This window comes from Pleurodeles waltl, chromosome 10, assembly GCF_031143425.1.
Source record: "Pleurodeles waltl isolate 20211129_DDA chromosome 10, aPleWal1.hap1.20221129, whole genome shotgun sequence".
NCBI classification, from domain to species: Eukaryota; Metazoa; Chordata; class Amphibia; order Caudata; family Salamandridae; genus Pleurodeles; species Pleurodeles waltl.
The window spans coordinates 1021801630-1021822182 of NC_090449.1; the positions used below are offsets into that span (position 1 = coordinate 1021801630).

General features: G+C 42.1%; 1 protein-coding gene across 2 annotated transcripts in view; it reads right to left on the reverse strand.

The window, feature by feature from the left end:
- Positions 1-20553, reverse strand: part of NOD1 (nucleotide binding oligomerization domain containing 1) — a 270155-nt gene that overhangs the window by 10449 nt on the left and 239153 nt on the right. Inside the window, exon 10 of one of the 2 annotated variants that reach the window (XM_069211943.1) lies at positions 18461-18544. The exons of the other annotated variant lie outside the window; for it this stretch is intronic. Coding sequence (XP_069068044.1) covers positions 18461-18544 — 84 coding nt within the window. The remainder of the gene's footprint in view (positions 1-18460; positions 18545-20553) is intronic. 2 annotated transcript variants of the gene reach the window in all.

Sequence of the window (20553 nt, forward strand, 5' to 3'; positions counted from 1 at the left end):
GAGCGTGTCCTACGATGAAGCATGACACCCTCCTGGGTGTGTGAGGGCTCTTGCTCCTAAGGAATCAGACCCTTTTCTGGTACCTGAGTCCATAACCAAACCTATTTCTCTAAACTTTATCTTGTCTATAAAAGGAACTGCATACGTTTGTTGTGACACCTCGTCTAGTTAGGAGCATATATGCTGGACCTATAAGCACTCCTAGTCCCCCTCTTTTTTGTAGATAGTTCATAGTCTTGGCTACTCCGCAGGCCTTCTAATTTGGGCATTCACCCCCACAGGTAAGAAATCTAGAGACCAACTTCAATTCAGATCACAATTTCTCCCCACAGATCAACACTGTGATCATCTGTCTGCCAGAAACGGCCCATTAATTAGAACTTACACATGCTCTGATGATGCCCCAAGTTGGACTACTGTACCGCAATGCATTCCAACCTCTTAAAACTTCATCACCTGATGGCACAGAGTCAGTGGCAAGCATCCAGAATGTGCCTGCATTTATAAGCAGATTTCAAAACTCTCCATTGGCTCCCTGTCCAATTCAGGATCATGCATTATGCAAAATGTTCACTAACCAAAAAGCCCAAGCTACCTCTAAGATCTGGCAAGCTATGATGCTCCAGCCAGGAATCAGCACATCTGATAAAACAAAATGCAGTTAACTTCTTCTGTGCGGAGAACAAGCTGTAGACATCATCTGTGCTACCTTCACAAAGCAGAGGATGTCAACAAGTTGTCCTGAGGAGGAAGCCTGTTGGAACCTTGATCACAATTCTGGAACATTTGTCTGCCAAGTTTAAAAAATGTATACTCCTGGAATGAATATAGCGGCTGGCAAGTCCTTGGTCTTGTTCAAAGGGTGATTGCTGCTCAGGCAGTACAAGAAAAAGAGCTTGTTACAACATCAAGAGCTCTGCTGGTTATGTATATAGGGGGTGATTCTAACTTCGGCGGGCGGTGGAGGCCGCCCGCCGAAGTTCCCCCACCAAAATACCGCTCCGCGGTCGAAAGACCGCTGAGGGTATTTTGGGATTTGCCCTGGGCTGGCGGGCGGCCGCCAAAAGGCCGCCCGCCAGCCCAGGGCAAATCAACCTTCCCACTAAGATGCCGGCTCAGAATTGAGCCGGCGGAGTGGGAAGGTGCGACGGGTGCAGTTGCACCCGTCGCGTATTTCAGTGTCTGCTAGGCAGACACTGAAATACTTTGTGGGGCCCTCTTACGGGGGCCCCGCGGCACCCCCTACCGCCATCCTGTTCCTGGCGGGCGAACCGCCAGGAACAGGATGGCGGTAGGGGGTGTCAGAATCCCCCATGGCGGCGCAGCAAGCTGCGCCGCCATGGGGGATTCTAAGGGCAGCGGTAAACCGGCGGGAGACCGCCGGTCTACCCTTTCTGACCGCGGCCAAACCGCCGCGGTCAGAATGCCCTGCGGGGCACCGCCGGTCTGTTGGCGGTGCTCCCGCCGACCCTGGCCCCGGCGGTCTGAGACCACCGGGCTTAGAATGAGGGCCATAGTCTGAAAGTATACATAGGGAAGGACTCCAAAACAATCCTGCAGGTGGCCCTCCGACGTTAGGAGTTCATGAGAAGATTTTATGGGAACTTGCCCAATCTCTTCTTCATAAATATTATAAACCTTATGTAGCTTACTTCTATATAGGAGTTTGGCAGCTTAGTAAACTGTATATAGCTAGCACTTTGACTTGTGAGACAATTAAAAAAGCACCACAAAGGATTTCCTCAGGATCCTGTTTGTAAGAGGTTCCAAAAAGGCTAGTACATTGCAACAAACTGCTCGCTGTCAAATTCTCAGATAGGTGGGAGGCTATATGGGTTCACTACACTTCATAATGAGAGTCACAGTTTGGGGGTCAGTTGGCAGAAGTCCATAAACCACCTGTGTACATGATTACAAGTATATGGGAGGAGTGAATCACATTTAGCAGTTGTAGAACTTGCACATGGTATAAGTCGTCGGCTACCCACCTGATTCAGTTGGTAACATGAAATGTGTATGTTGTCGATCAGCAGACCAGCACATGCCCTTCCATGTCTTTCATTTGGTTGATACTGAAAGCCTTCCTGCTGTAGCAGCAACAGCTGCTACTTCATCTGCTGTGGAGAACGCTGCAACGCTGCAGGATCAACATTTTGCCAACTACATTCCAGCTACAGAGCAAAAGAGTTGCCAATATTGCTGATGCCAAGTTTGTGCTTGCAAGAAAAGATGCAGGAAAGTAGATATGCATTTCACACATGCTTCAGTTTGTACCATACTAAAGTGAGGGTCTGGAACACTGATAGAAATGGAGCACACCGATTAGGGGTTAGTATGAGCTCCAAAGGGCTGTTCATGGATGCATGCCTTCCACTGCCCATTACTGGAGATGTTGTGTAGCTTTCTGAAATTATTCCATCTAATTTGGGAGAAACAATGGTAATCCAAGACTTTTTCTTCCTAATTTAGATTTGAGCCACTATGTCTTTAGTGACTCCAGTAAAAAGGCACACATTGTTCTTGCTTTTGGCTGCTTGCCACCTTCATCCGCCATTAAAACCTTGTTGACGTTCTATCCACTGTCTAACAAGTGCACTACAGTCAATGCACTGCACACAACCGTGGGCAGGACATGTCTATGTTTTCAGAAAGTATCCTGTCTGTTAACCCTAAAATCCCTAGTCTTTCTGGGCATAATCTTTAGGGAAATTATGAAAGTCTTCCACAACACATTTACTCAAGCTTTCAAGGGTAGTTATGTTCAAACTGCCTGAGAAATGGGCCACATATGCACAGCTTACTTCCACACCTTGGAAGGAGTTGGATTTAGGTCAGTGAGTACCCTGAAGGTGTACAAAAGCAAAGTCTTCCTGAGCCTAACCACTCATGCTAAGAACTTGTATGCCCATTTGATGGAAACTATGACAGAAAATGTTCCTCATGTTTTAGTTATATGTTCTAACTTTCACTGCCAGTGTGCTCATTGTCTACTACAACATAATTCAAAAGTGAGAAAGATATTTTAGGGGCCATCCTAAAACAAGTTTAAATATTGAAGACAGGCTCACCTACCATATTGTGCTGCAGGTCTCAACAACTCAACTGGCGGTAACTACACGCTGGTAGAAAGTCAGCAGTTCTACGTATGTCTACAAATGTTGGTACCACATTGCCCTCAGAATTGGCAACCATATTTTTGTCCCTTGTCAGCCAGCTCTGAGGGTGCAATAATAATCCCTGAAATTATGGAAAACTGAACATCCTGAGGAGTGCAGTTGTGTGACCCACAATGTCTTGCAGACCTCAAACGTTTCCTAAAAATCAGAATTTGTGCTCACATTTCTGTTACAGAACCTTCCAGAATCTGCAGGCGTCCACAATAGTCCTACCACCCAGCGTTCAGACACTTTTGAAGATAAAAACACTACCGCACTTGAGACGCTGTGCTTGGCCCCCACAACATAAAAAGGTCCCAAAAATGCAATGTAGAGACATCAACATTTCCTGCCCAAAATATGACCCGGGAATCTGTGGTATTTAGCCCAATGCTTGGCCACCTCCAAGGGACACTTACCAGACCCAGACACCTTTTAAACCATGACAAGCAAAGGACCCACCCTGGAATTTTTGTGAGCATGAGAGTGAATGTGTGATATTCTCACATCTAGAAAAATACTAGCTCTGGTTTAAAGGTTGCCCTTCTTGGCATGTTGGTGATATGCCTAGCGTGTGGACGATGACTAGGTTAACACATTTTTTGGTATGCGAGTTAAATCCCATGGATTTCACATCATGCGAATTCCACAAAACTGGGGTGAATTTCGTTTTAACTCATACCTTATTTTTAAACAATGAGGACTTTATTTGGCCTTGTGGATTTGTACGTTCCCTGTTGACTTTTCCTTTAATGTTACAAAAGATAAGGAATCCTCAACAGAGTGGCAGACCTTTAAATTTTCAGCTACCAAAGGCCTAGAATGCCTTCTTGAGCTGAGGTGCCTCTCCAACTATTCATCCATAAGAAAACAATTAAAAACCTGAATATTTAAGCAATGACTGTTTTTTTTTTTTAGATAGCAATCATGCAGTGGTGGTCACTAGTGCCAGGGCAATATTCGTGGTAATCGCATGCATGACAAATAATTATAATATTAACGATGATGATAATAATAATAATACAAACTGTTTTGATCTGCAGAAAATTAGCACAAACTAAATGATAAATCGTTATAAAATACCAGCACTTTGCAGCCTCACTATTCCCCAGAATTTTCACCAGCAGGATGCTGATTCTACTAGAAAATGTCTTGCAAGAACTATAAGACTATGGCTAAGAGAAATTCTGGTGTAACCAGTCTTCTACTGGTATCTCTTATGCCTTTTATATATGAGGTGTCCTTTGAAATTCAATTTTCATGCATAATACAGACACTGCAAATTATAGTAGTCACTGGCATTGCAGCCACCCATGTCGTGATGGTACCCAGTCCTGTTATGATGGTTCTTGCATAAAGGTGGTAATGCTTGCCATTCTGTGGGAATCTTCATTGCCTTATCTTTTATTGGTACACTGTAGGCATCCATGGACCTCACTTTAGTGTTTGATATGGTCTCCCACCCCATCCTCATCCAATGCCAACATGACTTTGAATCAAAGTCATAACTGCTGATGAATCTGCTCCTTCCAGAACCCAGTCAGTCATCTTGGTACCATAAACCTTGAAAGACTGACATCTCATCTATGGAGTTCCACAAGGATCTTCCCTGAGCCCGACCATACTTCAATGCATAGTGATACCTCTAGGCAGTATCATCCGCTCTCACAACATCAATGTCCTCTCCTAAGCCAACGACATACAACTCATTCTCTCTCTCTCACGCACAAGACTCCTAGTAACCAGCTCAAGTTCAAAGCCTGCATGAATGAAATCACTCACTGGATGAAGACCAACTGTCTAAAGCTGAACACCGATAAAACTGTAATCATGATCTTTGTGAAGAGCACTTCAATGTGGGACTCAATTAGGTGACCAACAGAGGTAGGACCAACACTTGCCCCCACCACCCACCCCAAGAACCTCAGAATTGTAATTGACTACAAAGTCAACATGACCGCCAATGTCAACACCATCACGGTCTCATGCTTCCATACCCTGAAGATGCTTAGGAACATTTTCAAATGGCTTCTAATAAACACCTGGAAAACCATCACCCACACCTGTGGCACAAGCAGGCTGGTCTACAGGAACATCCTCTATACAGGGATCAACATAAAACTCACTTGAAGGCTGCAGACCATTCAGAGCTCGATGACCAGAATCACTTTCAACCTCATATGCCGCAGTCACATCACATAGCACCTGAAGGAGCTCCACTAGCTGCCTACACACAAACAAGCACAATTCAAACTCCTCACCCACACTTTCAAGGCAATACATAACACTGTCTCAGCATACCTCAACAATCACATCTGATTTCACAAACCTACCAGACAGCTTCACTCATATGGGCTCCTCGTTGTGCACATCCCATGCATATCGAAAACCAGTTCCAGCTGTCCAGCCCGTATCCTATATCGCTCCTAAAGAGTGTAACACGCTGCTGCTACACGTAGGAGTCTCCTCTTCACTTCCTGAATTCTGCAAGAACCTGAAGACTCAGCTTTTCCAGACGTCCCACTTGCTTTGGTTGGAATCACACCTGCTGAGCGTTAGGATATCCTCCTGGGTGATAGTGCATTATATAAATCTACATAACATAACATGATCATGTCACCCCTGGTGGAATTGTGCTAATTCTTAGCACATTGTGGGCAGTGCTTTGTGGATTATAAGTCCGCTTTCACCTGGTACAGCGTAATCGGCTTGATTATTAAAAGCCATTCAGATGTTATACACTAACGCCTGAATTAGAGTGAAGAAAGGGGACATTTTCTTTTTGTCGAGGAAAATCGAGACAAAACAAGGCCTTCAGCAGGGCTGTGTGATTGCACTATATTTGTTTAATCTCTTTTTATCAGACCTTACTGTAAAGCTAAATGAGGTTAATGCACAACCCCCAAAATTAGGAGAAATGTTTATTTCAAATCTGCTTTATGCCGATGATGTCATCCTCTTAAGTAAAATGGAAATAGGACTACGGCGGCTTATTGATATCTTGTCTGAATACGCAAAGGCAAACAGATGGATAATAAATGTGAAAAAAAAACAAAAGCTATGGAAGTAAGTAAAAAATACAGAAAACCTATATGTGGTACCTGCAAGGTCAAGAATTAGAACAGGTTACATTTTATAAGTATCTTGGAGTTTTATTTGATGGAAGGAGAGATTTTTTACCTCAAAAGCTAGACTTACAGCGGAAAGGAAATTTGTTGATGCTCGCTTTCCATACACTTCAAAGATCGTTAGACGGCCCCAGTTATGGGCCTCTGCTACAAGTAATTGCAGCTAAATTAGTGCCAAGTGCTATTACAGAAGGGCTGCGTGGTAGAGATGCTGGTACTCTGAATGGGATCATTGCAAACGTTTTTAGGTTCCTCTTCCATCTCCCAGGTAACTCCCCTTAAGCACAGATTAGGCTTAAATTTGGGTATTTGAATCAAACCATAGCATGAAAATGCAGCTACATCAGGATATGGAAGAATTAACAGCAAACTACAGGCTTTGTCAAGCACTCGGGAAGGAGGTTAGTTCGAACTCCCAGCACCATCTTGCAGGACCTGGATCAGGCATTGGTCGATCTGGGGGTGCGGTCTTTGTGGGACAGAAGTATCCCTTTTGATGCTTTTAAAAAAGGTATTAACCACACAGTGAAGAATATATCTCTAATTATGGGTAAAAGGCTTCCCTCAAGTAGATCTCAGTCATGGTTGATAATAAATGAGAATAAAAGTCTAAAATCCCAGTTATACCTGAAGGCAGGATGGTCAAGGAGGGAAAGGGACTCATTTATTAAATATAATTTTGCCACCTGCCAGGACGACCTAACATGGTCCCCTGGGAATGGGAAGGGTCTAACTTTCCATGTAGGTTGTGCAGTTGTGGGGTAGAAAATGCTATTCATCTGATCTGCCTATGTAGAGGCTTGTTAAATAAGCGAAGATTTTTGTTGAGGGTTGCTTTTAACCAGATTTGCATTTGTACCTGTAGATAAGCAGTGGTTAGTACTTTTAATTCATCAGATACTGTCTTAAATTTTAAACCTACAAAATGTTTGAGACTAGCATCAAAAAAGCTCCATGACCAAGACAAGGTAAACCGCAAAGGGGAGGAGAGTGAAATCGCTTTAAAATCTTTCTCTGATATAAGGAAAGTGCGAAGTAAGTGCGAAGTAAGAATTAAGCTGAGGGTTAAATATTAACAACACTTTAGGGCAGAGGTCTCCAAACTTTTTAATGCCGCGGCCCCCCCAGTTGAAAAATAAACATCATTGGGCCCCCCTCAGAATTTTTCACAATTATTTTATAAACATGGCAATGTTTAAATATGTCTAAACCTATTTAAACATTGCAGTTAAGTACTGTTGCCTTTTAAAAAACTGCAATAACATGCTTCTGCTTAAAACAAAGGCCTGTTATCTGTATAATATTTATTTTGGCCAGAGTCTGGGGCCCCCCCTGGGATCACTTCAGGCCCCCCTAGGGGGGCCCGCCCCCCAGTTTGAAGACCTCTGCTTTAGGGCATCCCTAAAATTCCTGCAAAACGTTAGTGATCAGTATATTGTTATAGGTTGTAGGATTGCTGTTTGATTTTTTTAAATTGACTGTGTAGTTTATTATTCTGCCATCCTGAAATTCAAGCACTGTAGTTTGTGTGGGAAAGCTGTTTGTATTTTATTTTGTGGGCTAGGCGATGAAATATAAAACAGAATGCTTTCATAAGTGAACAGTGCACTTTATTACTTGCCACTTTGTAATTTGTAGTACTGTTCACTGTGGGGAAAATGGCTACTCTTTATAAAAAGTGTTGGGGCCTGAATTAGAAAATAGAATGTCCCAAGGTTTGTAATCAGGGCACTTTAACATTTGATACCTTTTGGCTGTAGATTTGCAGGTTATGAGGATCATTTTGTTGCAGCATTTGTTGTACATTTTAACTTGTTGTACTATTAGCACTGAAGGCAATGTATCGAAGATTATAATGTTTTTTACGGGCATAAGGCAGAAATGTATTTATTATGTTTTATTACAAAAATGGTGTAATGGTTTTAATTAACTATGCACTTTTCTAATAAACTTGAAACTTGAAACCCGGAGATAGTTATATAAGGGTACGCAATGTAGACTCTATCCACATTTAGAAAAAGTACATATGAGTAGTTGATTAAAGGAAAAACTAATATTAAGTCACCAAACACTTATTAATTAACAATGAAAAGCTGGTATTTGGGGACAGAAATTATCATTAAAATAGAAGGTTTTTTGCTTTGGAGACTGTAGTATTCTTCCCAAAGTTAAAAACTTGGATATGATAGCAAAATGTGTGTATTTTCATAAATTGACAAGTTGATGCTTGAGGATAAAATTGTTTTACTTACAAATATATATGCTTATATATATATATATATATATATATATATATATATATATATATATATATATATATATATGGAAAATGTCACTTACCCAGTGTACATCTGTTTGTGGCAGATTCACATGCTATGCACAGGTCCTGCCATCTAGTGTTGGGCTCGGAGTGTTACAAGTTGTTTTTCTTCAAAGAAGTCTTTTCGAGGCACAGGACCAAGTGACTCCTCCTTTTCGGCTCCATTGCGCATGGGCATCGACTCCATCTTAGATTGTTTTCCCGCAGAGGGTAAGGTAGGAGTGATAGAGTGTAAAGAAAGAGATATCCATGCAATGGAATTGAGATGTATATACAGAGTTTAAATAAAGAGGTGTCCATGCAATGGAATAGAGATGTATATACATATGTACAAATTTTAAATGTAACTTAAACAGCTACAGGCTCCCGGGGAGGAGGGAGGGCGCATGTGAATCTGCAGCGGAACATGCCATGAACAGATGTACACTGGGTAAGTGACATTTTTCGTTCGATTGCATGTGTAGCTGCAGATACACATGCTATGCATAGACTACAAAGCAGTAATCCTCCCCTAAGCGGTGGTCAGCCTGTAGGAGTTGAAGTTGTCTGAAATAATGTTCTTAGTACAGCCTGTCCTACTGTGGCTTGTTGTGTTGCTAACACATCTACACAGTAATGCTTGGTAAATGTATGAGGTGTCGACCAAGTGGCTGCCTTACAAATTTCTGTCATTGGTATGTTTCCTAGAAATGCCATTGTTACTCCTTTTTTCCTAGTGGAGTGCGCCTTTGGCATAATTAGCAGTTGTCTTTTAGCCTTTAGGTAACAAGTTTGTATACATTTCACTATCCACCTGGCTATGCCTTGTTTTGATATAGGATTACCAGTGGGGTTTTAGGAATGCGACAAACAACTGTTTAGTTTTACGAAATGATTTTGTTCTGTTGATGGAATACATTAGAGCTCTTTTAATATCCAATGTATGTAGTGCTCTTTCTGACACTGAGTCTTGCTGTGGGAAGAAGACTGGGAGTTCCACTGTTTGGTTTAAATGAAACAGTGAGATGACTTTAGGTAGAAATTCAGGGTTTGTGCAGAGTACAACCTTATGTTTATGTACTTGTATAAAGTGTTGTTCAATAGTGAATGCTTGCATCTCAATAACTCTTCGTAATGAAGTGATTGCCACTAGAAATGCTACTTTCCAAGTTAGGAATTGAATTTGACAAGAGCGCATGGGTTCAAATGGTGGACCCATGAGTCGTGTAAGTACAATGTTAAGATTCCATGAGGGTACTGGTGGCATTCTTGGAGGTATGATTCATTTTAGACCCTCGATGAAAGCTTTAATGACTGGTACCCTAAATAGGGATTTGGTCTGTTTATTTTGCAAATAAGCAGAAATTGCTGTGAGATGTATTTTGATGGATGAAAACGCTAGATTTGCTTTTTGTAGGTGGAGTAAATAACTTATGATGTCTTGTATGGACACATCTAAAGGTGTTATGTGTTTTGCTTGACAGTAGAAAACAAATCTTTTCCATTTGTTAGCATAACACTGCCTGGTAGTATGTTTTCTTGCCTGTTTAATGACTTCCATACACTCTAGTGGAAGATTTAGATACCCAAACTCTAAGATTTCAGGAGCCAGATTGCCAGATTGAGCATCGCTGGATTGGGGTGTCTGATCTGCTGTTTGTTCTGTGTCAGCAGGTCTGGCCTGTTTGCGAGTTTGACGTGTGGTACAATTGACAGATCTAACATTGTGGTGTACCATGGCTGGCATGCTATAAGTATGAGTTTGAGTTTGTTTTGTCGCAGTTTGTTGACCAAAAATGGAATGAGCTGCAGAGGGGGAAAAGCGTAAGGCAAATATCCCTGACCAGTTGATCCATAGAGCATTGCCCTTGGACTGAGGGTTTGGGTACCTGGATGTGAAGTTTTGGCATTTTGCGTTGTGGTTGGTGGCGAACAGATAAATTTTTTGTGTCCCTCACTGACGAAAGTATTTGTGAAGTACCTGGGGGTGAATTTCCCACTCGTGAGTTTGTTGGTGATCTCGACTGAGGTCGTCTGCTAACTGATTGTGAATCCCTGGAATGTATTGAGCTACCAGGTGAATGTTGTTGTGAATTTCCCAATGCCAAATTTTTTGTGCTAGAAGGCAAAGTTGTGATGAGTGGGTTCCTCCTTGTTTGTTTAAGTAGTACATTGTTGTCATATTGTCTGTTCTGACAAGAATGTGTTTGTGAGCAAGAAGAGGCTGAAAGGCTCTTAGTGCTAGGGAGACTGCTAGCAGTTCTAAGTGATTTATGTGAAGTTGTTTGTGTTTGGTGTCCCATTGTCCCTGAATATTGTGATTGTTGAGGTGTGCTCCCCATACAATCATTGATGCATCTGTTGTGAGAATGGCGTGAGGCACAGGGTCTTGAAATGGACGCCCTTTGTTTAAATTTGTGGGATTCCACCACTGAAGCGAGGTGTGTGTTTGGCGGTCTATCAACACTAGATCTTGGAGTTGACCCTGTGCCTGCGACCATTGTTTTGCGAGGCACTGTTGTAAGGGCCGCATGTTTAGTCTTGCTTTTGGGACAATGGCGATGCATGATGCCATCATGCCTAGGAGTTTCATGACAAAACGAACAGTGTACTGCTGGTTTAGCTGAATTTTTGGCAACATGGTGTGGAACGATTGCACTCTTTGAGGGCTTGGACTTGCAAGCGCTTTTTGAGTGTTTAGTGCAGCCCCTAAGTACTGCTGAATTTGCGATGGTTGCAGGTGTGATTTTTGGTAATTTATTGAGAACCCTAGTGTGTATAGGGTATCTATTACATAACGTGTGTGATGTTGACACTGTTTTTGAGTGTTGGCTTTTATTAGCCAACCGTTGAGATATGGGAATACATGCATATGTTGTCTCCTTATGTATGCTGTGTCTACGGCAAGGCATTTTGTAAAGACTCTGGGCGCTGTTGTTATCCCGAAGGGTAATACCTTGAATTGGTAAAGTTTTCCTTGTATAACAAACCTGAGGAATATTCTGTGAGCTGGATGGATGGGTATGTGAAAATACGCATCTTTTAGATCCAGTGTTGTCATAAATTCTCCCTGTTGTAGCAGTGGGACTACATCTTGTAGTGTTACCATGTGAAAGTGTTCTGATCGGATGTAGAGGTTCAGAGTCCTGAGATCCAATATTGGCCTTAATGTTTTGTCTTTCTTGGGAATAAGGAAGTACAGGGAGTAAACCCCTGTTCCTTTTTAATGATGCAGCACTAGTTCTATGGCTTGTTTGAGTAATAGTGCCTGTACTTCTGTTTCTAACATTGCAAGATGTTGCTAAGAAAGTTTGTGCACTCTTGGGGGAATGTCTGGAGGAAATTGTGTGAACTCTATGCAGTAACCATGTTGGATAATGGATAGTACCCATGTGTCTGTTGTGATGTCCAAATATTGGTCGTGGAGCATTTTCAGTCTTCCTACCACAGGGGAAGTGTGTTGAGGGAAGGTGAGGATGAAGTCACTGTTTGTTATTAGTGGCTTGTTTTGAGGATTGGAATTTTCCTCTAGATTTGGGGAATTGTCCTCTGTAGGATCCCCGAAATCCCCCTCTTTGGTATTGTGTCTGGTACGAGGGCTTGGATTGTGATGTGGATGGCTCGGAGGGCTGTGGCCTGAAGCCTCCCCTATATCCTAAATGAGCCTCTGTATTGGGATGAGTAAAGCGCTCCCATCGCCTTGGCAGTGTCGGCGTCATTTTTCATCTTATCTACGGCTGTGTCCACCTGTGTGCCGAATAATTGTTGCTGATTAAAAGGCATGTTGAGGACGGCCTGTTGGATTTCAGGTTTAAAACCTGATGATCTGAGTCATGCATGCTGCCTAATGGTGACAGCCGTATTTATAGTCCTCGCGGCTGTATCAGCTGAGTCTAGCGCCAATCTTATTTGATTATTCATTATTGCCTGTCCCGCCTCTACTACCTGCTGGGCTCTCTTTTGTTGTACCTTGGGGAGATGCTGAATAATGTCCTTCATCTCATCCCAACGAGCCCTATCGTATGTAGCTAGAAGGGCCTGCGAATTAGCTATGCGCCACTAATTGGCTGCTTGTGACACCACCCTCTTCCCTGCAGCATCAAATTTTTTGCTTTCCTTATCTGGAGGGGGTGCCTCTCCAGAGGACTGTGAGTTAGCCCTTTTCCTCGCTGCGCTGACCACTACTGAATCGGGGGGCAGCTGTTGTGTGCTATGAACTGGGTCTGAGGGTGGTGGTTTGTATTTTTTCTCTACCCTTGGGGTTATAGCCCTTCCTTTAACCGGTTCTTGGAATATCTGCTAGGCATGTTTGAGCATACCGGGGAGCATGGATAGGCTTTGGTATGTGGCATGAGTTGAGGACAATGTATTGAACAAGAAGTCGTCTCCTAGAGGTTCTGTGTGCATGCTCACGTTGTGGAAAGCTGCTGCCCTCGCTAGAACCTTTGTATACGAGGTGCTATCCTCAGGTGGGGATGGCTTAGATGGGTAGCACTCTGGGCTATTGTCTGAGACTGGGTCGTCATAGAGATCCCATGGATCTGTGTCCTGAAGTGACTGCATAGTGTGTGTTGGAGACTGTGCAGTGGGTGTAGCAGGTGGGGAGACAGTCCGTTGAGGAGAGTGAGGAGAAAACTGGGGCGGTGGAGATTTCTCTCTTGGCACTTTAGCCATTGGCTGATCAGTGTCCAAACGTCCATGGACAGCCAGTTTTCTTTTTTATTTTGAGAGGAGGTGCTGTGAGGATCATGCCAGTGTCCTTGTGGATCTGTATCCTGGCTTGTTTGTCATCAAAATCCCCCATTTGTTGTAGTTCTTCCTCAAATCTATGGCTTTCTTTTAACTGTTTCGAAAGTCCATGCTCCTCTGTATAGGAATGTTCTTTTCGGCTCCGAAGCCGTTTTTTGGCACCGAAGGGCCTGGAGTTATTGTTGACCTCGGTTCCGAAAGTGACTTCCGGGGTCTTGACTCGATGGGTCGGTGTCGTATGCTTTCGGAGCCTGTGCCTCGGCTCGAGTCCGAAGGCTTCGTAACAGGCGTGGCCTTTTTCGGTGTCGAAGATGTTACTTGGTCACCGGTTGAATTCTTACGGGTGGAGCCATGGCCTTATGGCAGTGGCGTCCCGAGGCCTTATGTTTGGCCTTGGTCTGGGTTGGGGCAAGCGTACTCACATGCTGGCCCGCTGTTAGTGGTCGGTCGACGTCGGACTCCTGTTCAGAATCGGATCCCTGAACGGAGATGGTGGTGTGAATCATCTCCTCCTCTTCTGTGTCGAGGTGTTCGGTGCTTCTGGACGCCATCTGTAACCTTCTCGCTCTTCGGTCTCGTAAAGTCTTTTTCGAACGGAAGGATTTACAGGCTTCACAAGTATCCTCTCGATGATCCGGGGATAAACACAGATCACAAACCAGATGTTGATCTGTGTAGAGATACTTGGCGTGGCACCGAGGACAGAATCTGAACGGGGTCCGGTCCATGAGGCTTCGACGATACTTGTGGTCGGGCCGACCAGGCCCAAGTTGGGCGCGGGTGCCCCGAAAGGCAACCGAAGATGTGTATCCTCCTGATCAAAAACAATATAGATGATTTTCAATGGATTATAAGTTTTTCTGACTCGAACAACCTGAGTGAAGATCACCACGTCCGAACCCGATTGCAGAAAGAAAACAATCTAAGATGGAGTCGATGCCCATGCGCAATGGAGCCGAAAAGGAGGAGTCACTCGGTCCCGTGACTCGAAAAGACTTCTTTGAAGAAAAACAACTTGTAACACTCAGAGTCCAGCACTAGATGGCAGGACCTGTGCATAGCATGTGTATCTGCAGCTACACATACCATCGAACATATATATATAGTCATGAGTAATAGTCATTAGTGAAGTATGATTGGTGTAGATTGTCAGCTCTCCCAACCAGTAAGCTCACCTTAACCTGCACAATAGCTCTGGCGTTCACTGCCTGAGACAGTAAGACTACCTGCATTTGTTCTTTTTGACTCTGTCTCTTCCAAGTATAACACAGGGGAAAGGATGGAATGGAAATAAAAAAAGGAAATAAAGGAAGGTGCTGCGAAAAATTCCAGTCTATGTAAAGTAGATTTATCTGAAATGCATGCATTACCCATTACATTTTATAAAACTTTTAGGGAAATTATGCTGCAAGGTGCACTGTGGTGCCACCATTTTCTAAAACCTTTCTTATTGCAGGTGAATGTCCAACACCCCAGGGGAGTATTAGAAAGGTTAATGCATGTTCCATCAAAATCTATGGCATTATAGCACAATATGCCGTACCATTTATATCGCCCGACGCCCGGGACATCTTGTTTGGGGTCAAGGGCAACAAGTTTTTATGTTTACTTTGTCCTTGGGACAAGTAGGCCCAACCCCCTGCAGCACAAACCCTTTGGCTGCCTGTTTACAGAGAGTGGAACTCTCTGCAGTTGAGGTAATGTGTTTCCAAAAGATAAAGCTGTTCGAACTTGTATTTATGGTTCATTATTTGAAAGCCTTCATTATTAGGGTGAGTGCTGTAAATAAATGTTTTAAGGTCACACTTCACTACTGACGTTGGTTCCAGCACAAAAAAGAAAAAACGTGTATACACATGTTTGAAAAGTTTAGGCTATGAGGCTAAGTATAATGCTCCCAGAATGCTCTCTGATTATATGCAAATTAAGTGTCATTTAGTAAAATGTGTTGATGCATGCTAGTATTTCCCAAAAATATTTCTAATGGAAAATCAGTGTAACCATTTTCAACACGATTATGGGAAGCATGAAAATAAACAAACACTGACAAAGCCAACTGATCTGACATATTTTTATAAGTCTTTTAGTTTCATCAATGCGTGTCTTGTTTTGACATGGCTTTTGTAACACTTTATTGTTGTGGGAGCTAACAGGCCCTCAACATTGTAACAAACACTGGCAAACCCCCCCCCCCCCCAAAAAAAAGTTTTTGAACTCTAAAAGCACGTGTTGCCACCAGCGGCATAGCAAAGGCCCCACAGCCCCCCTCCAGGGGGCCCCTTCAGCACAGCACCTGCCCTGAGTGAGTCTGGAGAGGGGGCTCCTCCATGTTCTTTACAAAGGGGCACCCTCCAGTTTCGTTACGTCACTGATTGCCACTGTAGTTCCTGACACTGAACAAAACTACTTTGTGTGGCAATATGCTCCTTGTGGAAGAGCAGAATGCGATCACTCACAGTAAAGCCGGCCGAAACAGAGAGAAATAGAAGTTTAATAAAAACAAAATGAACTGCAAGTATTCAAGCCCTACTATGGTAGTAGCCCTGGCATAATCAGAGAGGCTATTATCAGAGCACTTACATAATGAGATTGCTGCCATAATTTGTCGCCACACTACATGGCACCAAAGGGACAAGTAGATTTTTTTACAGGACAAGTAGATTTGAGAAGCAACATGTCCAATGGACAAGTAGATATTTTAATAAATTCCACACCCCTGCCCATGGATCCTCTGGTTCAATTTGTATTGGGTGATTCTAAGATGAGCAGCTGCCACTGTTATATAGCCATTTTAGTGATGCCTCTAGGCACCTTATTTTAGCAACTAGGCCTGCCGCTTGTGCCCTTTATCCCAGTTATATTGTATTCTGCTTCATTTTTATTATTTCAGAATTGGCTACAGTCGTGGTGCTGTTTTATTTTCTTTATCTAGTTGTTGTTTCACCCAGGAAAGCATTGTGTTTCTTAGCAAGACATTCTTTTCACTTTGTGCTTTCCTCAAGGCTGCAGCGAGATAGGGTTGCCAGCAAAATGGTACACTGCGGTTCCAACATTCACATACACATCCTTACGTGGGGACATTTTCTCAGAACATCAGCTGTTTTATTATAAAAACACTTCTCTGTCTCATGCACGTTGGAGGAAGGTTCCAGCCAGATGACCACAACCGCATACTGATTGACTTTATTATAGCTGCTTGCTGACACTACGATTCCCTGGCCTACATGGGGATGGTGTCTCTAAAGACACCAGGTATGGCTCAGGTATGGGGGATGATGTCTTCCCGGGGGGTACTCCTGAAGGGTAAATTAGGGCTTACCATGATGTGCTTTAACATAGCTTAGGTAGGAATCACATATATTACGCATAGTAACAGTATGGTGGGACTTATCTTGTGTTTCCCTTTTCTTGTCACCATTTTGCTTCTAGCTTGTTTCATCATTCCAATTATTGCACTTCATGCCATTTTATCTAAGACGCAACTGATTCAATAAATCTTATTCAACCATTTTCTTCCTCTGTTTGTCTTTGCATGTGTGAGACTAATGTAACTGAGAGACAAGGATGAGATCTGATACACCATGATTTCCCTGAGAAGTCATTAGGTCATACGCCCGGTTGTCACAAATCATCCCTGCTCTTGAGCAGAGATGAGGTGCTGCTAGTTGGCCGGAAATGGATTAGGCCGACAGCTGTCACATGATGTGGGATTAGACTCAGTTCTCCACAATTCAGGTGATACTGCTGCCCATATCCAGCAGTCTCATTAGGATAATGAGAGCCCATGCAACATCACTGCTTTGTACCCACATTGACTGGATCACAGGTCCAGGATCGGAAGGTAAATGCCCTTACACTACCACTTCTCCCCAAACACCTGCATACATATCACTCCCCTAATTTCTTTAACATACTGCAAGTTCTTTTTTAGACAGCCAGTCTTAAAAAATTAAATCAATTTCCTTTTGATGATGAACTCTTGCTAATATGATAAATCTTTTTGCTTCTGAGCGGTGGGCTAAGAGGTCCCAGATGCTTCGCTGTTTGTCATAAACCATGCTGTGCTGTCTGGTCCATGGTGCTTTACAGTCTTCCACGCAACCCAGAACCATCTATGATCAATTATTGTTTATGTAAAAAATGGGATCCTGTAATACCTTTATTAAAAAACAGACTTTAATTTCTTTATAATAAACAACTTCTGACACACTCAGGGGCTGATTACGACCTTGGCAGAGGGGATTAGGGCGTCACAAATATGACAAGTGTCCCGTCCACCGTACTACAAGTTCCATAGGATATAATAGAACTTGTAATAAGGCGGGCGGGGTATCTGTCACCTTTGTTACGGAGTAATCCCCTCCGCCAAAGTCATACTCAGGCCCTCAGTCTCCTTTTATAAAGAAATGACGACAGAACTCAGCTGTAATTATTTGACAGCCGAGTTCTGCTATTGTAATGCCTGCTGCCAGAGCCAGCAGCTGAGTGGAAAGGCAGGCCAGATCACGGAACATAATTAAAACAGTAGTTTAAAGAATGAAAATTAAACATAGCTTTTCCGTCTCTGCTCTGTTTTTCTATTTATTTATGGCAATATATTTCTTTGCACTCCTTAGGTAAATATAGAAAAGTCTGAATCTTCCTGCATGCTTCTATTCATTCCGAGCTACCTCACCTGTATTAAACTGATTCTAATATCTTTTTGCAACAGATATATAATAGTTTTATTGATGTGCTTAATTTTCCACTAGAAATGCAATTTGGTATTCATGTTTGCAAACATGCTCTCTTTTTCAAATGAAACCGCTATGCACTAAAGATTTTAGTGGTTTGTGGGAATCATGATATTTTGACCATATATTATAAGGAATAAACTACCACCTGCTGTACATGACAAGAATATTGCAAGTCATCCCAGAGTTCCATAACCTTATAAAGGAAGTCGTCCTTTGGCCTCGTTTCTCTATACGGTCATGGAATTCCTCAGTGACTTGCAATATTATTATAATGTATGGCAAGGGGTATTTTATCCCATTTAAATCTCAATAATTGATCTCAAGACTACAACTACATTCAATTACTTTCCTTTGTGATGTCTGCGAAAAATCACCAAGATGCTGTCCACTCACCAGAGGTTTTTCAAAGTTCGGTTGATTTTCAGCATTTCAGCGAAGCGCTCAGCAACCTCATCATTGAGTTTATTTTCAGTCAGCCTAGTTTGGAGACAAATGATTTCAGTAAACTACATTGTTTAGGAGCAAGTATGTATGTATACAATTTTGCACATTGATACATACTGTAGTAACTGTCAAAAGAATCTCAACTGGCTATAGACTATTGAGTTTCTGCACCACTTTTAAGTGATAGAAAGTAATGGGGTGTACAAATACACTTTTACTTTTTTCCACAAAACTATTTCAACCATTCCTATTTATTTTGAAAGTCATTTACAAAGAGCTAAAGAAAAGCAGTTACACTCAGGATATCCTACACAAGGTTTGAGTTCCCAGATTTCTAAACAGGCTCACAACCTCTCTACGGAGTCCAAGTTTAAACATTTTTACTGTACCACCTATAAGATGCCTCATCTAAAGTCTTCATTGGTGCCCACAGAGGCATACAAATGTCTTGGTGGGCATCTGTAACTCATGGAAGGAATTTTATTAGGCTCCTACAGCAGTCTTGTGTCTATGCTAATAGTCCTGGCATGTTACAGTGGAATCCTTCCTCATTTTTTAAACTTGGTTGTTGATGTTTCGCATAAGGATTAAATGCATCATTTTATACATTCAAAAATACAAACAACTGTGCAGCCATTTACATTTTATAGTCACATCCTTTTTTGCTACTTCTATTAAATTATACCTTTGGTGATTGTTTTACAACACATGAAAGTATCTAGTCTTGGACATCTTCGAAGAAAGAATGCTTGAGGCTGAGTACCTGAAGTCATTCTCAAGAAGGAAGACTGAAGTTTGAGAAATCATGACACAAAATCACTAATTTCAGTTCACTTTTCTTTTATACACCATACATTTTATTGTATATAATATATTTTATTGATGCTAGCTATGCGTAGCTACCAAATATAGTGAAAAGTAAATAGAAATATCAAAAGAATTGCATGCTTGTCTCAATAGCATTTGAATAAGGTTCTGCAGAAGATATAAATCGTAAAATTACAGAACATGTGCCAAGTCTTCTTTTGAACATCACATCATCCTTGCCTCAGGGTGAAAGATTAGGGGCAGAAAGGTGACAGTTTTATAATTTATTTATCAAGTAGTTAGCTTTCAGCTTCTTCTTGGCCTTTAAGTAACAAACAGCAATTCTAAGCCTGTAGATTTTTCATCGGTCTTTGTATGTTTGTAATACACTGACCTAATTGGAAAATAGTATCTCAGGGACATTTTAGCTCCAATTAGGTTGATGCTATTAGAGAAGAAGGTGGAAAATGTCCTGCAGCATCTAAAGATGGCTCAGCTATGAATGAGGAAGAAATGTACCAAGCTGTCTGTTATCTGGAACAGTACCGCCAGCAATTCCTCACTTTATTTTTCCATAAATAAGATTGTATAACATTATCCCGGGGGTAAGAAGGCAAATGCATCTTAAAGCTTGATAGTTATAAATACTTGAGAAGATGGTACAGAAGGATTTTTTATTTTTTTATTTTAAAAAGATGTATTATGGCATTAACAAGCCTGAACTCCAATATTTTCAAAATGTAAATAGTCAATCTGAAGATGTTGCATTTCAAGGTAACATATTTAGTGAACCCTGAGAACTACATGCCATTCATTATAAGGCACTGTCATCCTTCAACAATGAAGCACACAACTGCACCCAAGCAACAGCTCTACTGCATCGGCAACCTGATAATGCCAACAAAGGAATCCACTGTGACATATATAAAAGCAAATTGAAAAATAGATGGTGTCAAGCTCATCCCTTGCAGCTGTGAAAACCACAAAATAGCTCAAAGTATTGAGGTTGATGACATCAGATTCAGGAAATAGCTCATGGTATTGATGTCCACCATATTAGGATGGTAATTTAGGGAAATGGTTCTGTGACCCTCTGCTCGTTGACTTCAAGTGGATTGTTGTGTTTCATTGTTAATCGCTATTTGCTACACAGCCTGTACTGTCAATAGAGTGGAGGTCACAGGAAAGATAGCTGTACCTGCACGTGCTTAAATTGTGATGGGTAGTGAAAGCTG